This window comes from Martes martes, assembly GCF_963455335.1.
Source record: "Martes martes genome assembly, chromosome: X".
NCBI lineage: Eukaryota > Metazoa > Chordata > Mammalia > Carnivora > Mustelidae > Martes > Martes martes.
Window position 1 is genome coordinate 43,592,675 of NC_137897.1, and position 27,627 is coordinate 43,620,301.

At 38.6% G+C, this 27,627-nt stretch overlaps 1 protein-coding gene across 1 annotated transcript in view; it reads right to left on the bottom strand.

Annotated features, from left to right (window-relative positions):
- HUWE1 (HECT, UBA and WWE domain containing E3 ubiquitin protein ligase 1) overlaps window positions 1-27,627 on the bottom strand; it is a 176,260-nt gene that overhangs the window by 87,462 nt on the left and 61,171 nt on the right. The window contains exons 8-20 of the mRNA XM_080795415.1: window positions 25,654-25,716; window positions 23,695-23,772; window positions 22,634-22,681; window positions 22,481-22,549; window positions 21,895-21,994; window positions 20,480-20,580; window positions 19,829-19,979; window positions 19,565-19,692; window positions 18,791-18,931; window positions 18,473-18,578; window positions 16,166-16,300; window positions 15,546-15,647; window positions 14,994-15,074 (exon numbers count right to left, since the gene is read on the bottom strand). Of these exons, the coding sequence (XP_080651541.1) occupies window positions 14,994-15,074; window positions 15,546-15,647; window positions 16,166-16,300; window positions 18,473-18,578; window positions 18,791-18,931; window positions 19,565-19,692; window positions 19,829-19,979; window positions 20,480-20,580; window positions 21,895-21,994; window positions 22,481-22,549; window positions 22,634-22,681; window positions 23,695-23,772; window positions 25,654-25,716 (1,303 nt within the window). The remainder of the gene's footprint in view (window positions 1-14,993; window positions 15,075-15,545; window positions 15,648-16,165; window positions 16,301-18,472; window positions 18,579-18,790; window positions 18,932-19,564; window positions 19,693-19,828; window positions 19,980-20,479; window positions 20,581-21,894; window positions 21,995-22,480; window positions 22,550-22,633; window positions 22,682-23,694; window positions 23,773-25,653; window positions 25,717-27,627) is intronic.

The following is a 27,627-nucleotide window of genomic DNA, read 5'->3' on the forward strand; positions in this document are numbered from 1 at the left end:
TAGTGAACTGCAAGCCAATAGGACGAATAATTAAAACCTGTAACTAACCCTCTGAAAAGACTGAAAAAGCTGACAAGCTTATGGGAAATCCAAGAAAAGCAGGCAATATATCAGCAGTGAAAAAAGGAGATCTGACCAGATTCAGAACAAATAAAATTCTTTTACAAACTGTATGGTAACAAGTGAAATGTAATGCTTTTGTAAGAAAATGTCGTAAAAAAAAAAATGACTCTCAAGAAGTGATAGCAAAGCAGGCTAGCCTATTAACCACAAGACTTTTTATAAGTAAAAATACCAAGTAACAGGCACCAAACCAACAGATTCATTATTTTTTAAAAAGATTTTATTTATTCATTTGTCAGATAGAGAGAGTGTGAGCATACAAGCGGGGCGGGGGGAGAGGCAGGCAGAGGGAGAAGCAGCCTCTCTGCTGAACAAGGAGCCCGATGTGGGACTCGATCCCAGGACCCTGGGATCACGACCTTAGCTGAAGGCAGACGCTTAACAGACTGAACCACCCAGGTGTCCCTAAAGTAACAATTTTAGATGTGAGATTATTAAACCTTCCAGGAGCAATTAAGACAACGCTTCCCAACTCACTGTATGAGATTTAAAAATTTTGATTTTAAAACCTGACAAAGGGGTGCATCTACTCCAAATGTCATTGAAATGGGCAAATATATGACAATTACTGGGGACCAACAGTTGTCAATGACCTTTGGGACTTCTGATGGACGACAAACTTATGGAAACTATAAGTCATTTTTTGGGTTCCTACTGGTATATAATAGAATCTTCCACAGACTTTTTCTTAAAACAAATGTCTAAATTACAAGAAGTTACTAAAATTGAGTATTCATAAACTAAAATTAGTATTCTACTAGAGGTTACTAAGACATCAAATCTGCTATTTTACCATGGTCTTAACTATAATGCTATGTCATAATGCTACTGTGCAATGGGACAGTTTAAACCCTCTTTTAAAATTAACAGATGACCAAATATAAGAATTTTTAAAAAAGGAAACACAAAAACCAACTGGCTCCATGTGGAACCTAGCAACTGACTCCCAAGTTGACTCTTAAAAAATTAATGATAGGGAGGAGTCAAGATGGAGGAGTAGCAGGCTGAGATGAGATCAGGTAGCAGGAGATCAGCTAGAGAGTTTATCAAACCACTCTGAATACCTACAAATCCAACAGGAGATCGAAGAGAGGAGCAGCAATTCTAGAAACAGAAAATCGACCACTTTCTGAAAGGTAGGACCTGCGGAGAAGTAAATCCAAAGCGGCGGGAAGATAGACCACTGCGGGAGGGACTGGCTCCCGGCAAGTGGCAGAGCAAAAGAGCACAAAATGAGAACTTTTAAAAGTCAGCTCCACTGAGGGACATCCCTCCAGAGGCTAAGCCAGGTGAAGCCCAGGTGGGGACAATGTGGTTTCAGTTCCCGTGGGGTCACAGAAGGATTGGGGTTGTCTGAGCATCGCAGAGCTCACAGGTATTAGGGGAAGCCGGCTACAGAGATGGAGCCGAGGAGTGAGCTCCCAACTCGGGGTTACCTTAAATTGTGATCTGTGGCACAGTCAAGACACTGCTCTCTGAGCAGGGACCCCACAAGATCTGGGGAGACCCCCCCCCCGGGAATGCTCAGGGATCTGCTGGGTTTGGAGACTCCAGGTGGGGCTGTGTGCCAGAGACAGAGATGCTTGGTCACAGGCTGGGTGAGCTTGGAGCATGGCCAGGGGCCAGGGAGACAAGAGTGATTGAGCGCTTTTCTCCGAGGGCACACTGAGGAATGGGGCCCCGAGTTCTCGGCTTCTCAGGCCTAGAGACTGGGAGGCCACCATTTTCATTCCCGTCCTCCAGAACTCTACGGAAAACAAAGCGTTCAGAGAACAAAAGCTCCCGAAAGTGAACCCAAGCGGATTACTTAGCCTGGCCCCTGGTAAGGACTGTGCAATTCTGCCTCAGGCAAAGACACTTGAGAACCACTACAACAGGCCCCTCCCTCAGAAGATCATAAGGAATCTAGCCAAGACCAAGTTCACTTACCAAGGAGAACAGCAGAATTCCAGAGGAGGAGAAAGCAAAGCATGGAATTCATGGATTTCTCCCCATAATTCTTTAGTCTTGCAAAGTTAATTAATTTTTTTACTTTTATTTTTTTCTTATGCTAAAATTTTATTAACTTTTACTCTTTCCTCTTTTAACATTTCTTAACTAGTTAATCTTAACAACACCTTTCACAAAAAAATATTTTTGAACCTTCATTATTATAGTTATATTTTATCCTTCATTGTATCTAACTTTATTTTTTGTATATACACATATTATTTCTTCTAAAAAAATTGGGGATACAACTTCTTCTACTGTATCAAAATATACCCTAAATCTAGCATAGGGCTTTGTTCTAGTCTCCAGACTATGCAAATTCTCTCCACATTCTTTTTCTTTATTCTCCCAAACAACTTATCAACTCCTTTTATAGAAATTGTTAAAAAAAAATTTCATCTTTATAGTCATATTCCATCCCTTCATCGTGTTTACCCTTATTGTGTATATGTGTGTGTATATATATATTTCATTCCTTAAAATTTGGGGAGATAGTTTCTTCTAAGAGACTAAAGTACTCCAAAAATTAAGTGGGTGACTCTGTTCTATTCACCAGTCTAATATATATAGTTTCTTTTTTATATATATATATATTTTTTCTCTGAACTTTTTACCCCCTTTCTTCCCCTATGAAATGGGGTCTCTTCTGATTGGATTAAAGCACATTTTCCTGGGGTCTTTGCCACCCTCTTAGTATTTTATTCTCTCCTTCACATATTCTTAACTGGATAAAATGACAAGGCGGAAAAACTCACCACAAAAAAAAGAACAAGAGGCAGTACTGAAGGCTAGGGACCTAATCAATACGAACATTGGTAATATGTCAGATCTAGAGTTCAGAATAACAATTCTCAAGGTGCTAGCTGGGCTTGAAAAAGCATGGAAGATATTAGAGAAACCCTGTATGGAGAAATAAAAGAACTAAAATCTAACCAAGTTGAAATCAAAAAAGCTATTAATGAGGTGCAACAAAAAATGGAGGCTCTTACTGCTAGGAGGCAGAAGAGAGAATTAGTGATATATAGTGATATATAATATACATATTTACTACAATATATAATAAATATTATATATATTGCATAATATATATACTATATATAATATATAAACATTACGTATAATGTGTACATAACATGTACATATTGCAAAATGTATGTAATATGTACATAATATGCACATATTATACATAATGTGTATACAATATGTATATACCATATACATAATAGTGATATATAAGACCAAACGACAGAGAATAAAGAAGCTGACCAAAAGAGAGACAAACTACTGGACCACCAGGGGAGAATTCAAGAGATAAGTGGGAACATAAGACGAAGCAACATTAGAATAACTGGGATTCCAGAAGAAGAGAGAGGGGAGCAGAAGGTATATTGGAGAGAATTACTGTAGAGAATTTCCCTAATATGGCAAAGGGAATAAACATCAAAATCCAGGAGATGCTAAGAACGCGCCTCAAAATCAATAAAAATAGGTCCACACCCTGTCACCTGATAGTAAAATTTACAAGCCTTGGCCACAGAGAGAAAATCCTGAAAGCAGCCCGGGACAAGAAGTCTGTAACATACAAGGGTAAAAACATTAGATTGGCAGCAGACTTATCACAGAGACCTGGCAGGCCAGAAAGATCTGGCATGATATATTCAGAGCACTAAACGAGAAAAACACGCAGCCAAGAATACTGTATCCAGCTAGGCTATCATTGAAAATAGAAGAAGAGGGGCGCCTGGGTGGCTCAGTGGGTGAAGGCCTCTGCCTTCGGCTTGGGTCATGATCTCAGGGTTCTGGGATCGAGCCCTACGTCGGGCTCTCTGCTCTCTGCTCTCTGCCTCTCTGCCTACTTGTGATCTCTCTCTCTGTCAAATAAATAAATAAAATCTTTAAAAAAAAAAAAAAAGAAAAGAAAATAGGAGAGATAAAAAGCTTCCAGGACAAACAAAAACCAGAAGAGTTTGTAAACACCAAACCAGCTCTACAGGAAATATTGAAAGGGGTCCTCTAAGCAAAGAGAGACCCTAAAAGTAGTAGACCAGAAAGGAACAGAGACAATATACAGGAACAGTCACCTTACAGGCAATACAATGGCACTAAATTCATATTTCTCAATAGTTACCATGAATATAAATGGGCTAAATGCCCCAATCAAAAGACACACGGTATGAGAATGGATTAAAAAAAACAAAACCCATCAATATGCTATCTACAAGAAACTCATTTTAGACCCAAAGACACCTCCAGATTTAAAGTGAGGGGGTGGAAAACAATTTACCATGCTAATAGACGTCAGAAGAAAGCTGGGGTGGCAATCCTTAGATCAATTAGATTTTAAGCCAGAGACTATAATAAGAGATGAGGAAGGACACTATATCATACTCAAAGGGTCTGTCCAACAAGAAGATCTAACAGTTTTAAATATCTATGCCCCTAACATGGGAGCAACCAACTGTATAAACTAATTAATAACAAAATCAAAGAAACACATTGACAATAACACAATAATAGTAGGGGACTTTAACACCCCCTTCACTGAAATGGACAGATCATCCAAGCAAAAGATCAACAAGGAAATAAAGGCCTTAAATGACACACTGTGCCAGATGGACAACACAGATATATTCAGAACATTCCATCCCAAAGCAACAGAATACACATTCTTCTCTAGTACACATGGAACATTCTCCAGAACAGATCACATCCTGGGTCATAAATCAGGTCTCAACCGGTATCAAAAGATTCGGATCATTCTCTGCATATTTTCAGACCACAATGCTCTGAAGCTAGAACTCAATCACAAGAGGAAATTTGGAATGAACCCAAATACATGAAGACTAAAGAGCATCCTACTAAAGAATGAATGGGGTCAATCAGGAAATTAAAGAAGAATTGAAAATATTCATGGGAACAAATGCTAATGAACACACAATGGTTCAAAATCTGTGGGATGCAGCAACGGCAGTCCTGAGAGGAAATTAGATAGCGATACAAGCCTTTCTCAAGAAAAAAGAAAGGTCTCAAATACACAACCTAACCCTACACCTAAAGGAGCTGGAGAAAGAACAACAAAGAAAGCCTAAACCCAGAAGGAGAAGAGAAATAATAAAGATCAGAGCAGAAATCAATGAAATAGAAAGCAAAAAAACAACAGAACAAATCAACAAAATTAGGAGTTGGTTCTTTGAAAGAATTAGTAAGACTGATAAACCCCTGGCCAGACTTATCAAAAAAAAAAAAAAAGAAAGGACCCAAATAAATAAAATCATGAACGAAAGAGAAGAGATCACAAACACCACCAAAGAAATACAAACAATTATAAGAACATATTATGAGAAACTCTACAACAACAAATTTGACAATATGGAAGAAATGGATGCATTCCTAGAGACATAGAACTACCACAACGGAACCAGGAAGAAATAGAAAACCTGAACAGACCAATAACCATTAAGGAGATTGAAGCAGTCATCAAAAATCTCCCAACAAACAAGAGCCCAGGAACAGATGGCGTCCCAGGGGAATTCTACCAAACATTTAAAGAATTAATTCCTATTCTCCTGAAACTGTTTCAAAAACAGAAATGGAAGGAAAACTTCCAAACTCATTTTATGAGGCCAGCATTACCTTGATCACAAAACCAGACAAAGGTCCCATCAAAAAAGAGAATTACAGACCAATATCCTTGATGAACACAGATGTGAAAATTCTCACCAAAATACTAGTCAATAAGATCCAACAGTACATTAAAAGGATGACTCACCACGACCAATTAGGATTTATTCCAGGGTTGCAAGATTGGTTCAACATCCGCAAATCAATCAATGTGAAACATTAATAAAAGAAAGAATAAGAACCATATGATACTCTCAATAGATGCTGAAAAAGCATTTGACAAAGTACAGCATCCTTTCTTGATCAAAACTCTTTAAAGTATAGGGATAGAGGGTACATACCTCAATATCATCAAAACCATCTAAGAAAAACCCACCACGAATATCATTCTCAATGGAGAGAAACTGAGAGCTTTTCCGCTAAGGTCAGGAACACGGCAGGGATGTCTACTATCACCACTGCTATTCAACACAGTACTAGAAAGACCTAGCCTCAGCAATCAGACAACAAAAAGAAATAAAATGCATCCGAATCAGCAAAGAAGTCAAAATCTCACTCTTCGCAGATGATAGAATACTTTATGTGGAAAACCCAAAAGACTCCACTCCAAAACTGCTAGAACTTGTACAGGAATTCAGTAAAGTGTCAGGATATAAAATCAATGCACAGAAATCAGTTGCATCTCTATACACCAAAAACAGGACAGAAGAAAGAGAAATTAAGGACTCAATCCCATTTACAATTGCACCCAAAACCACAAGATACCTAGGAATAAACCTAACCAAAGAGGCAAAGAATCTATACTCAGAATACTTTAAGTACTCATGAAAGAAACTGAGGAAGACACAACGAAATGGGAAAATGTTCCATGCTCATGGAGTGGAAGAACAAATATTGTGAAAATGTCTATTCTACCTAAAGCAATCTACACATTTAATGCAATCCCTATCAAAATCCCATCCATTTTTTCTCAAAGAAATGGAACAAATAATCCTAAAATTTATATGGAACCAGAAAAGACCTCAAATAGCCAGAGGAATATTGAAAAAGAAAGCCAAAGTTGGTGGCATCACAATTCTAGACTTCAAGCTCTATTAAAAGCTGGCATCATCAAGACAGTATGGTACTGGCATAAAAACAGACACAAAGACCAATGGAACAGAATAGAGAGCCCAGAAATAGACCCTCAACTCTGTGGTCAACTAATCTTCGACAAAGCAGGAAAGAATGTCCAATGGAAAAAAGACGGTCTCTTCAACAAATGGTGCTGGGAATACTGGACGGCCACATGCAGAAAAATGAAACTGGACCATTTCCTTACACCACACATGAAAAAAGCCTCAAAATGGATGAAGGACCTCAATGTGAGAAAGGAATCCATCAAAATCCTTGAGGAGAACGCAGGCAGCAACCTCTTTGACCTCAGCCGCAGCAACTTCTTCCTAGGAACATCGCCAAAGGCAAGGGAAGCAAGGGCAAAAATGAACTATTGGGACTTCATCAAAATCAAAAGCTTTTGCACAGCAAAGGAAACAGTCAACAAAACCAAAGCACAACTGACAGAATGGGAGAAGATATTTGCAAATGACTTATCAGATAAAGGGCTAGTACCTAACCTGTACAAAGAACTTATCAAACTCAACACCCAAAGAACAAATAATCCAATCAAGAAATGGGCAGAGGACATGAACAGACATTTCTGCAAGGAAGACATCCAGATGGCCAACAAACACATGAAAAAGTGCTCAACATCACTCGGCATCAGAGACATACAAATCAAAACCACAATGAGGGGGAATGAGGGGGCGCCTGGGTGGCTCAGTGGGTTAAGCCTCTGCCTTCTCAGGTCATGATCCCAGGGTCCTGGGATCGAGCCCCACATCCGGCTCTCTGCTCAGCAGGGAGCCTGCTTCTCTGCCTACTTGTGATCTCTCTCTCTCTGTGTCAAATAAATAAATAAAATCTTGAAAGAAAAAAACCCACAATGAGATACCACCTCACACCAGTCAGAATGGCTAAAATTAACAAGGCAGGAAATGACAGATGCTGGTGAGGATGTGGAGAAATGGGAACCCTCCTACACTGTTGGTGGGAATGCAAGCTGGTGCAACCAGTCTGGAAAATAGCATTCAAAAAGTTGAAAATAGAGCTACCCTATGACCCAGCAATTGCACTACTGGGTATTTACCCTATACAAATGTAGTGATCCGAAGGGGCATGTGCACCCGAGTGTTTATAGAAGCAATGTCCACAATAGCCAAACTATGGAGAGAACCCAGATGTCCATCAACAGATAAATGGATAAAGAAGATGTGGTGTATATATATACAATGGAATACCATGTAGTCATCAAAAGAAATGAAATCTTGACATTTGCAATGACATGGATGGAACTAGGGGGTACTATGGTTAGCGAAATAAGCCAATCAATTATCATATGATCTCCCTGATATGAGGAAGCTGAGAGGCAACGTGGGGGGGTTGAGAGGTAGGAAAAGAATAAATGAAACAAGATGGGATCAGGAGGGAGACAAACTGTAAGAGACTCTTAATCTCACAAAGCAAACTGAGGGTTGCCAGGCAGAGGAGGGTAGGAAGGAAGGTGGTAGGGTTATGGACATCGGGGAAGGTATGTGCTATGGTGAGTGCTGTGAAGTGTGTAAACCTGGCGATTCACAGACCTGTATCCCTGGGGCTAGTAATACATTATATGTTAATAAAAAAATAAAAAAATATTTTAAAAAGTTAATGATAAAAATCACATTCTAGAACCTACAAAATCCATAAAACAGCAATAATGTGTTGAGACAAAGGGTCCCTTAAGAATAAGGAAAGAGTTAGAAATTTACAAAGTTTGTAAAAACTGTTTAAAATTTGATACTGCCAAAGGCATCTTGAAAGGTTATACAGAGAAACTCTCAGATAGTGACATGAAATCAACATGGCAGGTGTGCTAGCTATACATTAGGATTTCTGAGAGAGAATATAGAAGTTAAAAGGAACCAAAGGAATTTTCCTGAAGTAATAAAAATTATCAGATTTTTTAAAAGGCCTAACCAAGTTCTATGAGAGAATACTGAAAAGAAAGAGAACTATGTATGTCCTGGTGAAATTTGTAAATTCCTAGAGTAAAGAGAAAATGAAGTTACCTACAGAAGAACAAGAACCAGTTTAACATCGTGGTTATTATCTACAATGCATAACATTGGAAGAAAATAGAGAAATGTCCACAAAATTCTGAAAGAAAAGGAAGTATAACACTTTAAATATTACCCAAAGATGTACCCCAACAAAACTAAAACATGAATCAGAAAAGGAAAGTCAAAAAAGGACAAAAAAAAATGATGAGAAAGGGGTGACATGAAGGCAGGTTGAAGACCTTATGTTGTTCCAGTCTGGCAGAAGACAGAGTAAGAAATTTTTTAAGTTTAGATGTCAATAAAATATAAAAATAACCATTACAAAAAAAGGAGTAAGAAAACTAGTGTAAGATTCAGAATATGAAAAAAATTAACATAAGACACAAGACTTCAGTAGAAAGAAAAACATTGGTGATCACAAAAAATACATCAACATAGAAAATTCTTTCTTTTAAAATAAAAAGGCACAATATTTTAATAAATCATTCTGCTGAAAAGAACTAAAAGCTGGATTAAACACCTGAAAAATCTTTTTAAATGTGAAGGGCAGACAAAGTAAACTATAGTTAAAGGTCCAAAATAAGTGAAAATGTGGACTCACAGCCTCCGGCTTTTGTCTTAAAAACACAGGGACACAGTGAATAGGAAATCCAGTAGAAAGGGAGTCCATTTATTACAGAAGGCAGTAACACTAATCACATGTGATGGAACCTGCTGGAAAGTTGGTGCTTTCCAAACCATGATCAGGTCACTCCTGATAAAGGATGGGTCAAGAGTCAGCCTAACTAGAGAGCAGACCACAGTCATTCTGGCACTGGAGGACACCTCAATAAAGGTATGACCACCGTTCATATTTTTATAGATTCCCGGATGGCAGCTAACTGGTAGCTTTAGTGGGTCTTAGGTTGATGGGCTCAAAAGTTACCACATTCAGTATCATGCTCTATTAGGCTTCCTACATTGGGAATATATTGCTGCTCAGATATCACGTATTACAATTAAAGTCTGATGTTTCAACTCATACCAAGGCGGCCACACAGGAAACTCATTTTTACACCATAGCTAATTTGTTCACACTTCTCAAATAAGCTCAGATATTACTCCCTGACTCAGCTCAATGAGACCTCCAGTGATTGCAGTCTCCAGACCCTTAAACCTGGGCTCAGTGCCATAGTATCCAATGCTACTGGCCGTGGCCCAAACACTAGCATACCAGTGTGATCTTTGCACTCTGTCTTCCATTAGCATCATGGTCAATGGGAATCCATACAAAGGAGTGAACACTCCCTCTCTGAATGGCAAATTCATTTTAATGAGCCACTGCCCCAATCTGCTGGTATAAGGTACTATTCCCTCACAAAGATTTAATGTTATACAACCATGTTCTTGGTTTATCCTTCCTGCCATACTACTGCTGGCAGTTAATATAGATCTCACTAAATGTTAGTCCCCTTTTAGTTTCCAAATAACGCTGACTCTCATGGGGGTACACTTTTTATTCATTCAGTCTGGGCACTGGCAATAAAAGCAAGGCATCATCTGAAACTTGATTTGTCTTATCATCTGCAGACAGCAGACCTAACACAAAAACATAATAGCCTACTTAAGGGCATGCTCTTAAATTTAAAAAAATGGACAATGGTCTCCTAAATGGGTCTCTCTTTTAACCACTTTATCTTAGTTATCCTGAACTCTCAACCTTTTAAGTCACATGCCATCCTAACAAAATATTATGAGGACCTTTCTATTCTTCTCTTAGTCATGAAACGAATGCCTGCCATGTATGAATCTATAATACCCGAACAGAGTCTCTTCTCACTTTAAGACACTGCCCCCTTTTTGTACTTGGTGCAACCTATGCTAGATTGGTACCTCCATTTAGAGTGGGTTACAGAATGGGATCCACTGAAAATTGAGGCCCTTTGCCCTTTCAGACTATTCTGTACGCCACAAAGGTAGTCTCTGCTAAAGTCTTTTCCCAATATAATAGTTCTAAAGGTTCACTAACTGGAGTTCCCTTTTTGTAAGAAATGGAAGTCTTGCCTGTTCCCACACCTACAATTTTATGCTTCTTCTAAAAAGAAAAGGAAGATCTTAAATTAGTTCTCAGTACTAACATTCTTAAATATGGATGCTAGCTCTGGATTCACCCTATTACAGCCCTAATTACGAGCTAATGAATGGGAAGCCACTACAGGATCTGGGATAACAATGCCTGTGACTTACATAAATAAATGGACACCTCCATCATGCCAAGCCTATAGATCTCAACAGGTCTGAAAATATTATGGAACACTCTGGTTCTGGTTGGCCTAGCAATGTCAGATTTGGCTCATGGCTTGCATCTGGGAGTCTACCATTCCAACTCAGTGCCAAACTCCTTGGACTCCTTTATGTCCATGCTGTGACCTTGACTGTTTGGGGATATTCAATCAGTCCACAGTTCCCTGTAAGAAATTACTCAGTAGGGGGCACCTGGGTGGCTCAGTGGGTTAAGTTGCTGCCTTTGGCTCAGGTCATGATCTCAGGGTCCTGGGATCAAGTCCCGCATCGGGCTCTCTGCTCAGCGGGGAGCCTGCTCCCCCCCCCCCACTGCCTCTCTGTCTACTTGTGATCTCTGTCAAATAAATAAATAAAATCTTTAAAAAAAAAAAAAGAAATTACTCAGTAACTCCTAGAGACAAAGCAATACTGAAAATCACTTCTGTAATTAGTTCTCCAATGTATGAAACCTTCCATCAAAGTTTTGGGGTTAGGTCAGGACTCCCACGAACCCAGTATCCTAGAGGATGATGTTAGCACAATCGGTGGTCCCAGCCTCCGTGGTAACAGCCCCAAATGTTTAACTGCCCCTATAATGGGTGGCCACATCACTCATCACAATTCCAATGGCCCCATCAACTGACTTTCCTTAATCTGACAGTCTCACACTTCACTTTCCATTATTCCACCATCACTGCACCAACACTGCCCATCTTCCTCAACCTGAAAGACAATATTTATATAATGGTAACAGAGAATGTCACCTGAGCACTAAAACTCTAGCAATGTTAACAGGTGCCCAGGTTCAGGCAATTAGTTATACAAACAACTCTTGTCCCCTGGAAGGTCTTCAACATTCATACTGACTATCTGTCACCACCCTGATTAAGCAGTCCGTAACAACCATCATGGTTGTTGGCATCACCTAATCTAGGAACAGAGCACAAGCTCAGGGAATATGGACTTAAACAGGAAGTGAGAGAAGAAAAGGTAGCTGGGGAACTTAGAAAGGAATACAGTTGGGTATAAAAGTGGGGTAGAAGAGTCAGAGGTTGAATTTGGGAAGAGTCAGAATCCTTATTTGGTTGGTTTTAGCACAGAATTATTGCCGCAGGACAGCACAACCTCACCAGATGTTTCCTTACTGACTTCTTCATGCCCTTCATAGCCTTCCCCACCAATCCAGAGTCTAGACAATGATGCCTTTCTTGTTGAGACTGTTTTGCCCTCGCATGTCTGCCCTGATATAATTTGGCCACTAGAAACTCCACCCTCCAGCCCCCTTGGGCTACTGGATCTCCTAGGACACAACTCTTATTCAGCAAGGTCATACACTCTACTCCACCAACTGCTCCCTTCTAGTCCATACACCCTGACCTGTGTCCTATGGGTATTTAGTATCCAGGTACCCTAGATCAAACTAGAATGTCTAGCTTGTTGATCAAGTCTTGCCACAAAAGGGAGCACTGGGCCATCTTTTTATCTTCTATACTGGACTGCATCACCATCTTTGGTATAATGGGCACAAGATTAGGCGTTTTTAATTCTGTGACATAGATGCATCTTACAGAGGCTACCCAAAAAATGGCACAACTCCTAGCCAATCATATAAACCAAAGAGCTCAAGCCTTAGAAGCCCTTAATGAGAGACAAAGCAGTTTAGCTGCTATAATTAGTAAAAAGATTGGGGGTGCCTGAGTGGCTCAGTTGGTTTAAGCATCCAGTTTCGGCTCAGGTCACGATCTTGGGAGCCATGGGATCAAGCCTTGCATTGAGCTCCGCACCCAGTGCAGAGTCAGCTTGAGATTTGTTCCCCCTTCCCTCCCCATTCCAGTTCCCACTTGAGCAAGAGTGTGCTCTAAAATAAATAAATAAACTCTCTCTCTCTAAAATAAATAAATAAACTCTTAAAACAGATCAGTATTAAACTACTGTCACTTTAAGGCAGCGTTTGTGCCTTAGGGGACTTCCTGCTGCAGGTGGGTCAAAAATACAAGGTATCCAGAAGAGTTAAAATAAAAGAACAAGGGGCGCCTGGGTGGCTCAGTGGATTAAAGCCTCCACCTTCGGCTCAAGTCATGATCCCAGGGTTCTGGGATCGAGCCCTGCATCGGGCTCTCGGCTCAGCAGGGAGCCTGCTTCCTCCTCTCTCTCTGCCTGCTTCTCTGCCTACTTGTGATCTCTGTCAAATAAATAAATAAAATCTTAAACAACAACAACAAAATAAATAGCCAACTACATAAAAAAATGTACCAGGAGATTCTTAGACCCCCATTAATTTCTTTTCCTGGCTGTCTCCCTCTGGCTAGGGTGAAAGGCTCTACACCATCATTTATGGAGCTATAATAACTGTTGGCCTAATTATTTTGAGTTGGCTTTGCAAATTTGGTCCCTCTCAAATACAAGTTATTTACAGGAAACCAGAAAGGTTATTATGCTAATTTAAATAGCAGGGATGAAGTACAAGACTCTAGAGAAGAATTCTGACCTCCACTATGTTTGCTTTAGTGCTCTAAGTCTCATTTCTGGCTTCCTGTGTCATTCTGAAGGCTTACCTGCTCCCTGCCTCCACCCCATAAGCATACATGTCCTCTTGCTGCCTCCTTTAAAGTTTCCCTTTGTAAGATGCCTGTGTACTTGCTTTTCTCTGTTTTGGGGCTTTCTCCCAGAGAGAGCCATCCTTCTTCCCTGTATCGTAACTTGGGACTTCTCCACCTGTGTAAGAAATCTTTGATTTTATTAAAGAACTGCTTCCATGAGTTCTGCCATATGAACCTAAGGGTGTCTTTCCATGTCAAGATGGAGTTGCTATAGTATAAGGGAATACTTCCTCACCCTGATAAAGAGGAACAAAACCTTCTGCTAACCTCAAATTTAATGGTGAAATACTGAATGCTTTCCCCTGAGTTCAGGAATAAAGCGAAAAGGCCCATTCTCACCACTTCTATTTGGAGTTGTATTAGAAATCTTTGCCAATGCAGTAAGACATAAAAAGCAAAATGATTATTAAAAAAAGAACTACTTGTAGATAAGAAACCTATATAGAGTATCTTAAGAAATTAACAAAGCAATTATGAACTACTAAGTGAATTTAGCAAGGTCACAGGATACAAATTTAAAATATAAAACCCCAAATTTGTTTTAGCAAGGGACCAAGTACCTAAATTGTAGTAGCCAAAACTACTACCTCCAGATACCCCAAAGTATTAAAAAACATGTGCTACTGGTACAAGGAGGTTTTGTCTATTTCTACACTTCCCAGTACATTCCTTTAGTTTTAAGGAGAATTCTAGAAACTGATGTATCTCACTGTAATGAATATGTATGGTACCCAATAAATGAAAAAAAAAATGAAGTTTTAACAACAGCAATACACAGAATACTGCCAAAATAAAATTGCACAGGCATTTTTAAATAATTACAAAGGAACCACAGGTTCCCAAACTGCATTTTCTACAGTGAGAAACTATTTTCTATACTATAGTTTGTGGGGGGGGTCTGTCATTCAATTCTAAGAATGGAAACCATTCTGATTGAATTTTCCAGACCAAGATGAGGGACTAACCACTGAGTTAAGACATGCTTCTTATCACACTTGCAATGTTAAATACAGCACAAATGTACAATATTACTTATCACAAATGATTTATAATATACTTCTTATAGAAAGCATATTTGATATTCAAAAAATGGGTATTTGAAACTGAATTCTGACCTTTCTCTATTTCATCATCAACTAGAAAGATACATAACACAGTGGACAAATGTGGAGAGTAAAATCCTATAAGGATATAAAATACACAGAGAACTCTGCCAGGTTATTCCAGCTTGGTATAACCAACTATCAATACCACTTACCGAGGAGGAAGAGTGATGGGCCATAGTATTCTGCATTACTGATGATGTGCTTCAGGGAGGTAGGGAGAGAACCATCCATCACTAAGAGAAAAGAAAAGTGAACATCAAAGAGAGTATCATCAGCCCAGAAGTAGTTTGATAGGTAGAGATGATGGAACAATGTATTATATATACCACCACTGTGGTAAACATCCTGTGTTGATTCCAGTCTAATGGTTTCTACTTATCTCCTCCTATTTTATTATTTATTCCTTGTCCATGAAATAGCCTCTTAACAGTGGGTCAAAGAACAAAAGAATACAGACACAGACAAAGTGGAGTAGCAGGCTGGAAGTGAGCACAGAGTCAAAGGCTGAAAAAGGAAAAAAATAGGTGAATCATTATGAAAATAGCTAGAGAATCCTTAGGTCTAGGAAAAGTGACACTAAAAGACTAAAAGCATGGCATGCCTTTTCTTAAGCCTGTCTTATAAAACAAGAGTAGCATCAGTATCAAAAGAACTAATCTCTGGAGAGAGTCACATCCTTCAAGAAAGAATCTAAAATCAAATACCATGTCGTATGCCATCTGAGAAAGCTGGGTCTTGAATGGCCTTCTTGAGGAAATTCAACATGGATTTGAGAAGTGCTGCTCTTTGTGGAATACACTGGACTCCTGGCAAGAGAGAAAGATGGAGGATTATACTGAGTTCACCATCAGACCACAATGAGTATGCACATAAAACAAATTTTTAAGAGAAGCATATACACTATATCAACACCAGCAGACATTCGAAATGAGATCTCTGGATGTTGGGAAGAGTACTTACTTACTAAGCTTTAAAAATGGGGAAAATAAATCACCAAGGGCTATACAAAACTAATACTAAAAGGAAAAGACTGAAGTAAAAGTGCAAGTAAAAAGATTAACTCTGGGATCCTCAGTTTCTGTTTTAGATATTATCTGCTGAAATGGGTGCTTTGATAAAATAATCAACATGTGAACAGTGGGAAAACTGTGAAATGCTATGAAATAAATGTTAATATGAGAAAATGGATACCAGAATGGCAAAATAACATGCATAGTCCCAAGAAACAAACCTCCAAATGTATCACTAAAGCTGTTCCCAAAGTACCTCCTTGACTAGCTTAGTAATTCACTGTGAAAGACTGTGTATCTACTTGTCTACCCACCAGGACGGGGGCCAGGGCCAGAGCCAGAGGAGATGCTAGTGCTGCTGCTAGAACTTGATGCCCTTAATTCAACATCTAGCCGGTGCTCCACAGAGATGGATGAGCCTGGACTACTTTCCATAGTCACATCTGTAACTAAAGTAAAAGTTATGATAAAGAAACCTGTTAGAATAAAAGCACCGCCAAAAGAATGAAAAATTTTTTCCCATTAAGGTGAGATAAATGATACAAAAAATGGTGACAGATGATATCGAAACTCAAAATAAAAATGTAAGCTTTCCACAAATAGAGAAGTATTTAACAGCACTAGTTATTTAAGAAATGCAAGTTAAAAACAATCCTTCAAAAGAAATCCCCTTCAATATTTCTCACCCACCAAATGTGGGAGGAGAAACAATGGTAAGTAAAACATGCAATTACACATACTACCAGTGGGTAGCAAACTATGGGTAAAGCTTTTTCTAATTTTAATGAAGTATAAAATACATAATTACTTCTTACAATTTATAAAATATAATACAGTTCCTACAGTATTAAACCACAGTTTACACTGGAAATACTTTCTTCCAACCTTTTTATACATACACAAACATACATACTTGTGCCTACTTATATAAAGGCAGCACAAACTCATAGTTTTGTAACCCCTTTATAGAATATAAAGTTTCCTCTATAAATACATCAGAATCACCTGGATTAGTTATTAAAAATGTGGATTTCCTGGGATGCCTGAGTGGCTCAGTTGTGTTGAAGAGTCCAACTCTTGTTTTCAGCTTAGGTCACGATCTTCAGGGTTATGGGGTCATGCCCCAAGTAGGGCTCTGCACTCAGCAGGGAGCCTGCTTCAGATTCTCTCCTTCTCCTGTCCCCACCCACCAACTTATACATGTTCTCTCTAAATAAATAAAATCTTTAAAAAAAATTTTAAAAGTGTGGATCTTCCTGGTCTTCACTTGCACACTTCTGAATCAAACATTACAGATGAGGTCTATAACTTTTTAAAATTTTGATTTATTTAAAAAAACATTTATTTATTTTATTTGAGAGCGAGAGCACGAGTGCACAAGTCAGGGTGCAGGGGGAGGGAGAGAGAATCTCAAGCAGACTCCACAATGAGCACAGAACCTGAAGTGGGCCTCAATCTCAGGATCCTGAGATCATGACCTGAACTGAAATTAAGAGTTGGACGCTTAACCAACTGAGCCACCCAGGTGCCCCTGAGATCTACATCTCAGCAAGCACTTTAATTTATTCTTATGCATATTCAAGTTTGACAACACCTGATTTATAATAAACAATGAGGCTTTTAAATAGTCTTCTATTTAGTAGATGTCACATTTTAATCAACACTCTGGGATCTCACCCATTAACTCAAATGCCAGCTTGCCCATAATAAACCAGAGACAGAAACTGGGTAAAGGAGTTTCTACGGGCAACAATGCATGTAAATAACTGTGTTCAGGAAAGATAACAGAGAAAAAGGAACAGCATCCTATGGGTACTGAGTGTTAAGAATGAAACCATTATAAATTCTAGTACCTTTATCATAAGCATGATAACAGATTCATGTAATGATATCCTGGGTCATCAAGATAAGAATCTGAATTCTAAGAAAGCTGTTTTGGGGAATGGTTTTTTGCTTTTATTACTATTATCATGAATTATGCATGGGGGGGTAGGGAGAGTGCAAAAAAAAAAAAAGGACACACATGATGATGCACCCAAACATTAAGAATATCTGGTTATCTAGCTTTTTGACTTTATGATTTAAAATATGTTCCCTATTCAACAACTTCTTCACCTCTCCTCTTCCTTCTCAAAATAGCCTGACAGTTTCCATTTTAGAGCCTACATTCTCCTTATCTTTCTCAAACACATTATTTAAACACCTACGATGTATCAGGCACTGCTGAAGATAGAGCAGTGAATAAAATAGTACCCTGATCTCATGGAGCTTACATTTTAGTGGGAATAGGAAGATAATGAACCAATACTTAGAAAACAGTTATTAAGTCTTGAAATAAAACAGATTAACATCCCATAGAGTGACTGTAGTGCTCTACTGCAGCTCTACCGTCTGCTTCACTTTCCACTGCTATTCCCAACAACTTGTGCCTCCTCCTTTTATAATTATCCTCATGAAAAATATGCAAATTACTTATGTAGAAAAATACTGTTTTGTTGCTGAAAATACACACTCAAGTCACTTGTGCACTTTGGAATTTATGAGGAGGAAGAATGAAAATTGGGGCTGGATGATAAGAAAATGCCAAGCACAAAAATACTGACTTAGTAACTGTTAATTACCATCCATATCAGTTTCCATTTCTTCTCCTTCTTGTGTAGTACTGGGTCTCTGGATCTTTGGCTTGATCACAAATGGACATTCTTTCCGACACAAATCTACTTCATGCTACAATCAAGGGAAAAGTAGTAAGAAAATCCTACATATATACCAGGAGTTAAAAATAATTATAATGAAAGAATGTCACAGGCAGATTATAAAATTGGTTTCTAAAAACAGAAAAGGGCTAAGATGGCTCTTTAGCGTTATTAGGATACTTCCTAGGTTCATCTCTTACTGGATGGGTATGTCTATGCCAAGTACTCCTTGTATAATAATACCTCAAGTCTATAAATGAAGATAGAAAGCCCACTATGGGATTGAAAAGCTGCCATGTCCAGGTTGGTGATGAGGTCAACCACTCTAACAGCTCTGGTGACAAATGTTATCTGGTCTTGTTCATCGCCAAGAAACTTTATAACCTATTGAGGAGAGAAAAAAGACAAAGCCAATCAAAAGAAGAGACACAAAACTGTGAATAATGTATTCTTTTAGAAACATGCTGTCTAGGGTCTCAAGGAGGCAAGTACTGTGTGGGAGAAAAAAAATAGGTGTTTGTCAAATGATAGCTCTATTACTTCTGGGATTCAACCTCCTGAGATAATGGGGACATAAAATTACTTTTCAGGTTTAAATAAAATATTCAGAGAGGAAAAAAGCTGGTGTCCAGTGCCAAGCACAAAGTAAAACCAATGTACCTTAATAGCACAATTTACAAAGTACCTTTACATATTTTTTCTTTGGGGTAACAGCCTAAGGTCATGGTAAGATATGGCTAATCTTAACTAGTACCTGGAGCCTCCTGATTCTCAGACCATGCTACACTATGATCAATTCTTAATAATTAAGCTGCACTTATTAGTTGTTAATGAGATAGGTAACTAGAATACCAAACTAGAAAAATTAAGAATAACATTTTCTGGGTAAGCTTCCTTATGCTATCTGCTCTCACTGTTAACCATTCCAAACTTATAACTCTACACCTGCTCTTAGTTGATTTCTCCAAAGATGTATTTTTTAAAAAACCCAAAAAAACAAACAAAAAAACAAGGCACCTTCAATAAGGCTTCCATCATTCCACAGGAGACCAAGGCTTCACCACCAGCATCGTAGCTGGCCAGATGGTATAAAAAAGAGAAGAGAGCAGTGGCAAACTGGTGAGGGTATGGCTCCATGGAAGGATCTATATGGGAAGTTGGGGGAGAGAGAAAAAAAAGCAAGCTCAGAATTTGATGTTAAGAGGGCAAGATGTTAAACAAAGACTGATAAAAGCAAAGGCGAAGTTCCTGCTAGCTAAAATAATAATCATCAAAACTTACCAATCATGGCTTGGATACAGTTCCGCACAAGTACAGGCAAAAATCCATGGTAAGAGGCAGTTCCAGTACAGTCAATAATACTGCTGAGTTTGGGAGTTCTCTCCAAATGGACAATTGATGTTAATGTTCGTAAAGAAGCAGCTTTAATCTCCTATGAAAACAGAAGGTAAACATGTGATGTATTAATAAATAAGTTGATGACTGGGGGCACCGGGGTGGCTCAGTCAGGTAAGCATACAACTCTTGATTTCCACTCGGGTCATGATCTCATGGCTGTGAGATTGAGTCCTGTGCTCAGTACAGAGTCAGCTTGAGATCCTCTCCCTCTGCCCCTTCCCCCACGTACTCTAAAATAAATAAATAAAATAAATCTTAAAAAAAAAAAAAAGGTAGATGATTGAACCATGTTGCTAATATCCAGAACTCAAAATTAAGGTCATTCTACTGATAATGGTTTGGGGTAGATGGAGGTCTGTTGAGAATAACACTGAAAATCCAGCCCTGAACTCTGTAGCTAAATATCCAAAGAGGAAGACGTAAAAGAACTAAACTCCCCTCTTGGAGCTCATTCTAAACCCCTGGGAGAAACCAAAAGGAAAATAAACAAAATACACAGGAGCCTGACATACACATTAGAATATTAATACTTACCATAAGCTGCTTATCTGTTATCTGAAGGACATCTACCAACTCCTCTATCAACCCATTATATAAGATACTGTTTGCTGACTCCTGCAAGGCATTGGAATACACTGCAAAAGGAGAAATAAACACTTTAGGCAAGAAGGCAGTGGTCAAGCCACTGCCCAATGACAAACCTTTGGCACCTACTGATTCTGGGAAAAGATTCCCTTCCAACCAGCACTGGAGGGCAGAATCACTGAACTTTGGAAGACTGATCAAATAGGGTGATAAGCCTTAAATGTCCTCCAAATTGACAGATTCTCCTATTATTAGTACTGGTAGTCATGAGCAAGGATTTTTGGGAATGGAAGTATGAAGAGAAAGTGAAGAGCTAATTTTTTATAGTATCACTACTTGATAGAGTAACTATTATGCCTTTTGTATAGACTTCACATGAAGACTAGTCTTCTTCATGTGATACTTCTGTTTTTCATTGGAAACACTTATATAGGCTGTAAAGAACAGAATTTTGGACTACTGCAGATTAAGTCAGAAACTTGTAAATGACACTGTGGAGTAAAAGTTGAGAATGTGTATAATCCACTTTCAATGAATCCCACACAGACGTAATAGTAGACATGATCTCCTGAAGTGCAACTAATGGATTTGAGCACATTCATTTAAACAAACATGCATCCATTAATGTGCCAGAAGTTATGCGAGGTGTGAGTACAAAAAGAAGAGTATGAATTTCACTTTAAGAACTCATAGTTTAAAAGAGGAGAAAAACAAGTAACATAATGAAAGCTGGTAATATTAACAGCAGCTACCATTTCATACCTTCTAAGTGCCTAGGCTGTGCTAGGTGCTTTATAGGTTTTCATTTAATCCTTGTATCAATCTATAAGGTAAGCGCTATCCCAATATTAAGTGAAAAAACAGGCCAAAAGCATAAACATGTAGCACTAATCGTCTGCAGAATCCAAATGAGAGCCCAGGACTGATTCCAAACCCAATGTCCTTTCCATTCTACCACTCTGAAGTAAAAGTAAAATGCACAGTATTGACTTCTTACTTAATATCTTCTAACTTCAAAATTGTACTACTGACAGAACAGAAGAGGAAGATGAAATGGCAAAAGGACGAATAGGGGCTAGGGGAGAGGACTACCTGAACATCCATCTAAAAGAAAAAGGCTAATCAAGACTAAACCCAAGTAATACATCTGTTAAGTATTATACGGTTTTCTAATACAACATTAACAAGCTCAAGAATGATGAATATAGTGAACATTAGAAATGCAGGCGATTTTACAAATTAATTTGCCACCTAGATAACTACAATTAAGCCTCACAGCAACAAAGACATAGATGAAGCTCAAAGGAAGTCATGTCTAAATTGCCTAATCAGGGCCTGTTATTTACAGTGTTATAGTCTCTTACCTAGTATAGATATTGCATGCAGCCTGGCTTGAACAGCCTGCAATCGTTTCCTGTGATTAGAAAAGCCATGGGCCAGCCGTATGTGTGTAAATAACAGCATCTGTAGGAACAGAAGACCTCAATTAGGAAACCAATGAAAACGGAGAATGTACTTTCTAAGGGCTAAATCTTACCTACTGGGGTATTTGGTAAAACGGTATAGTGATAGTTCTTGGCAACAAGCTGAAGACATTTGGCAAGAGTTCTGATTGTTATTAATCAAATCAAATATTTTATCGCCGTAAGAATGACCAGAAAAAACACAACTAAATGTTTTCTCCTTCATACGTAAAGTGTTGAGATACTAACACTCCATTTTGCATGACGAGTAAAGCAGCTTACGTCTTTCTCAATTCTTATAAAAACCTAACTAGGAAGTTAGCAGGTGTTGGCCTCATAAAAGATGAGGAAACTAAGGTTCAGAGGCTAATTTACCCATGATCTGACTCCTTCCTTTCTGATATGCTGTCTCCCAGCCCAACAAGTGCCATTAATCTACATGGATGACAATCCACACCCTTTAGATAAATATTAGGACCTATCATACCTGCTTGTCCTTAGGAATGCTGTACATTTTGGTAAGCGATTCCATGATTTCAGAAGGGCTTTCTGAAATCTACATTAGAAAAAAAATTGGTTAGGAACAAAAAGTAAACTGAATGTTAGGAAACTGGCCAAAACAGTCAAAGATTCCTCTTACCTTGTCAAGTTGCTCTATGTGAATATAATGTAGTGTGTTACTAGTTGTCTGAAATTAAAAAGACAGAGTTGTCAGAAGTTAGTGTTAATACCTTAGCTTCCCTTTCCATAAGACTAAAAGAGAGCTGTCTGAATACTAAGATGTCACCCTAGGTTGAAGCCTAACTGAATGCTCTTAAAATTAAGGTAACCTTAGAGTCCCCCAAAATACCCATTTTATATACAGAATATTCTCAAAAATGCTTCTTTGAAGACAACAGTATCAAAATATAATGCACACAGTCAGACACAATATTCTTCCTTATCATTTTTAAAAGTTTTATTTTTTAATTGAAGTATAATTAACATAAACTGTTGTATTTGTTTCAAGTGTACAGTATAATGATTCAGCACTTCCACACATTACTCAATGCTCATCATGGTTAAGTGTTACTTTTAATCCCCTTTATTATTTAACACCCCCCCCACCTCCGCTCCAGCAACCACCAGTTTGTTCTCTGTATCGTCTGTTTTGTCTCTTTTCTCTTCCTTATCCCTTTTTTAAACCTAGCTTAATTCCCACAGCCTCTGTATCCATAGCAAAGACCAAATCCATGAAAATGGCTTCCACTCTAGATATGCACTACAGCTGTTTTCAGGGCGCCATTAATCTAGAAATTAAGCTATAGGTAGAAAAAAATCTATTCACTAAGCTACTTATAAACAAAACTGAATTTTAGTACCTCCTCAAAAGAATATGGAATGACTAGATAATTGAAGCAGGACCTTGTAAGCAATATACAGACTTCTTACAAACTGGCTAAGTAGAGAAAAATACACAAGTCATGGCAATGCCTCACAGGGGAATCCTGTCTTTCAGCAGCTCCAACATAAGTAAGATCCAAACTTATCAGAGCTGGGCATACAATGAATAGTTATTTCTGAGAAGGTACTAGGTATGTTTAATTTGGGAGGGCAGCAATGAAGCTCAAAACCATCCCCTCATTTAACTGAGGAGTCCCAGAAGTCAACTCCAGTTACAGTACATCATAGACCCTATCAGAACAAATCAATGAGACTCACCCTTTTCTCGATTTTGACCTCGGCCCCAGGGTCTGCATAAAATTCAAAGTGTAGTGTAGTTGCACTGGGTGGGTATTTCTGTGTATAAAGCACATGAAAGAATCAGATACTGTCTTCTCCTCAAATCATCCTCCAAAGTCCTAACCATCTGTCCAACTCATTGTAGCAGCAGAATGAGCAGTGTGGTCAGCAGCTACAGTGCCTCCACCCCTCGTCTTAGCAGAGCTCAGATATCTTTTAACACAAAATCAGGAGGATGGCGCCCAGAGCTCCAAAAGCCTTCACATTTCTTATAAGTTATCAGCTGCCCTTTCTTTCAAGAGATTAATTCTGACTGTGGCTATTCTCAAGAGGAAAAGGAGAGGCAAGTCTGCCAAGCAATAATGAATAGGAATCCAAGAAAGGATGGAGACCAAATACAAGGGTCTAAGTACCAACTTGGGAGTGGAAAGGAACATTTTAATGGAAACTTTAGTGTATATCATCACCTTTTGAAATATTTTTTCAAACTGTGCTTCATTATTGTGCCTTCTTAATTCTTTAAATACCCTTTCATACCATTCTACACCACTTCCCATGGTCTCAAAATGCTTTTCTGCACAGGTGAATACCAAGTCAATATAAACCAGACCCTGACAAAAATCCACTTTAACTCTGAAAAGCAAAAACAAAATTAAGATGACAACAGCATGCCCATTAAAATGAATCCTTAAAAGAAACCAGTAGCAGGGGTTGCCTCTGAAAATGGAGAATTATTGTATAATTAAATTATTAATTATATAAAATAATTTTTTAAATTGAAAGAATTACAGTATGCAATCATTTTAAAACTGCATGTATATATATGTATTTTTAAAAACATGCATATGTATTACTTCCTTTTAAAGTACACATATTTTTCAAAGTCTCACTGATATACCAAATATCAATAAATAAAAGGATGTGTGATTTCTTAACACAGACTGGGCCCCAGACAGACATCATACAAACCATACAGTGTTATCACACTGTTCTGACAAAGGGTAAAGAACAAGCTTGATATACAAAAGGAGGCTCAGAATTAACCAACTTTAAGATGAAAGTTATTTTCTCTTAATTAGAATTCCAGGCTGAATATTCTTTTAAGATTTATGTAGCTTTATTAGACAACACTAACCTCCGTATTACCCAATATTCATTCATGTAATGCACACTAAAGAAAGTACACCAACTAAGGCAGGAAAGTAATTTGTTTTAATTTGTAGTTTTCTTTGACCAGAAAAAAAAACCATTTTCCCAGGGGGGAAAAGCTTGCTAAGATAAATTCACTAAATTTCACTGCAGCTATTTGTCTTGTGCATGACAAACTGACAAAAATAGCAACATCTGTTGAAAAATATAATTGCTTCTTGGAACAGAACTGTTTTTAACAAATCCAATTGTGCCTTGTGGTTCCAAAACAACCTATCAAAGCAGAAGGGAGGATGGCCCAACCTTTTATCCAAAGCATGGATGAAAGGTATGAGAAGGACAGAACATGAAGAGTAAACATGTAAAACACACAGAACATTTTAAGTTCTCAATAACCTTCATGGCAGGACTATTCCCCAAGCATCCATTCTTAAAAACCATGCTATACTGCCCAGAGTTCCAATAGTTCCAGTAAGAGAATGCAAACAAATACAATTTCTGGGATTTTTCAACACTTTCAAACCTATTTACCAAATACAGCTTCCTACTCAAGAGCTGGGTATGAACATACACTGTGTTTCTGAGATTCTTCCTACTGTCACCACACTGAGGGCCCAAGCATTTCTAGATGAGGTATGTTATGTCTCAATTGAGCTCAGGTTCCTCAAAGGTCCTGATTTGAAGCGGCAACTTAATATACCATATATCTGAGCCTTACCATAAAGTAAGGCTCAAAAAGAGACCACACATAACTCTGCCAAAAGACACCAATACCCCAGAATTACTTACCATCATATGCAAGTCTCTACAACATTCTGCAAGTCCAAAGCCATTCTCCTTTCCACCCCAACTCTTAAAAAAGGAAAAACACAGTGTTAAAATAGTGCTTAAAGTAGCCCTGTGTATAAAATATTTTAAGAGTATGCGGCTGCCTGGAATACGGTGTTGAGAAGACATCCACTGTGAAAGTCCAACAAACAGAGGGAGCAAATAGAAGCAAGGACTTAAGACTCAAGGCAAGATGGTCTGCCTAAAGGTGATTTCTCCAATGAGATCAATTTCACTGTTCTGTAAGGATGCTACTGGGAAAAACATAAGCAACTATTGCACTGTAAATGCCTGTTGTCATACTTGCTGACAGGTTAGTTTTATCCCATCAGGCCTTCAGTACTCTATTATGCTTTCCATGCTCTCAGCTTGTATCACCTTCTTCACTACAGTGAGGAATCACATGCTCTACAGTCCCATTTTTTTAAAAGATTTTATTCATTTCTTTGACAGAGAGAGAGAGAGATCACAAGTAGACAGAGAGGCAGACAGAGAAAGAGGAGGAAGCAGGCTCCCTGCTGAGGAGAGAAGACGACACGGGGCTCGATCCCAAGACCCTGAGATCATGACCTGAGCTGGAGGCAGAGGCTTAACCCACTGAGCCACGCAGGCACCCCATACAGTCCCATTTTTAAACATGAACCAAGTTGCAAAGCAGAAGACTCTACTGCTTACTCCTACTATGCTCTGCCACCACAAAGTCTAAAAACTCATCAATACTAGCCTCTAAGGTAATGGGGGAGAATGACTAAATTGTGCACTATTAACTGGCCTTCAAACCCAAACCTCCAGCCATATATTCTTGCTTAATAAACTCACTAGCATTTTCAACAGTGCTTGAGATATCAAACATTTTTGCTTGATTTGGAATGCTCCCAAGGGTGGGGTGAACATTTCCTGAAAACATTAAATAGCAAATGCATTAATCCCTGCTTCATGGGACAAGGCAAACAATTGCGTTAAACAACAGACAAACTGAAAAGCTTGAGGGGAAAAGGCTAGGGTGTGAGATGCTTTGGAGAATAAGGGCTTGGAAAAGTTTCACAGACTCCTGGGAATCTAGGAGGCCACATGCATGCCCAAGGTTAAGCACGTTCTCAGGAAAGACCTGAGAAGGCCCTAAGTTCTACATGCCTGGGTGGTCATCAGGCTCTGTGCAAGTCACAAGTTAAGGCTAAGGCAGAGTTTGTAAACATCCTGGTTAAGCAGTGAAGATATGAGTATTGCCACTGAAGATATTAACATATACACAGAACCTACCTGTGCAAAGACTGGGGTGGGGGAAGGGAAGTATGTATTTTTTTTGTTCAGGAGTTTAAGGCAAATCACTAGCTAACCACTAATCTAAGAGCATAGATTCTGATGATCATATAATTATGAAATCAGGTCAGGAAAGTCTAAAGAAACAACAACAAACCATAACAACAAACCCTGGTGAAGGGTGAGAATTTGATTTCCAAAGTTGCCACATTATAATATTAAAAATGTCTACCATTCAACAACAACAACAAAAAACTATGAGGTATACAAAGAAACAAGACTATGAAACACACAAAGGAAAAAGAAATTACAGCAACATGAGCATGAGCAGTGATGTCAGCATTATGGCCAAATAAGACATATCTCACTGCCCCTATGCAACAATTGGCATCCACCCATGAACAAAAGTGCCTTTGTTGGAGTTGGAGAACCTAGCCCCATAAACCCAAGGATGGGGGTGGTGGAGAGTCTCACCCAATTGCCTACTGGGTAATAGACTTAAAGACCTTGGTCCCAGCTACACACCCTACAGTGGCCTATGAACCAGCTACTGCCACTCTGAGGAGCCCCAGGAGAACATGGTCTTAAAGAATCACCCATGGGTGAAGGTATGATTTGTGGGATTATGACTGAATGCCTCTAAGTCAAGATCCCGCCCAGGCGGAATAATAATAC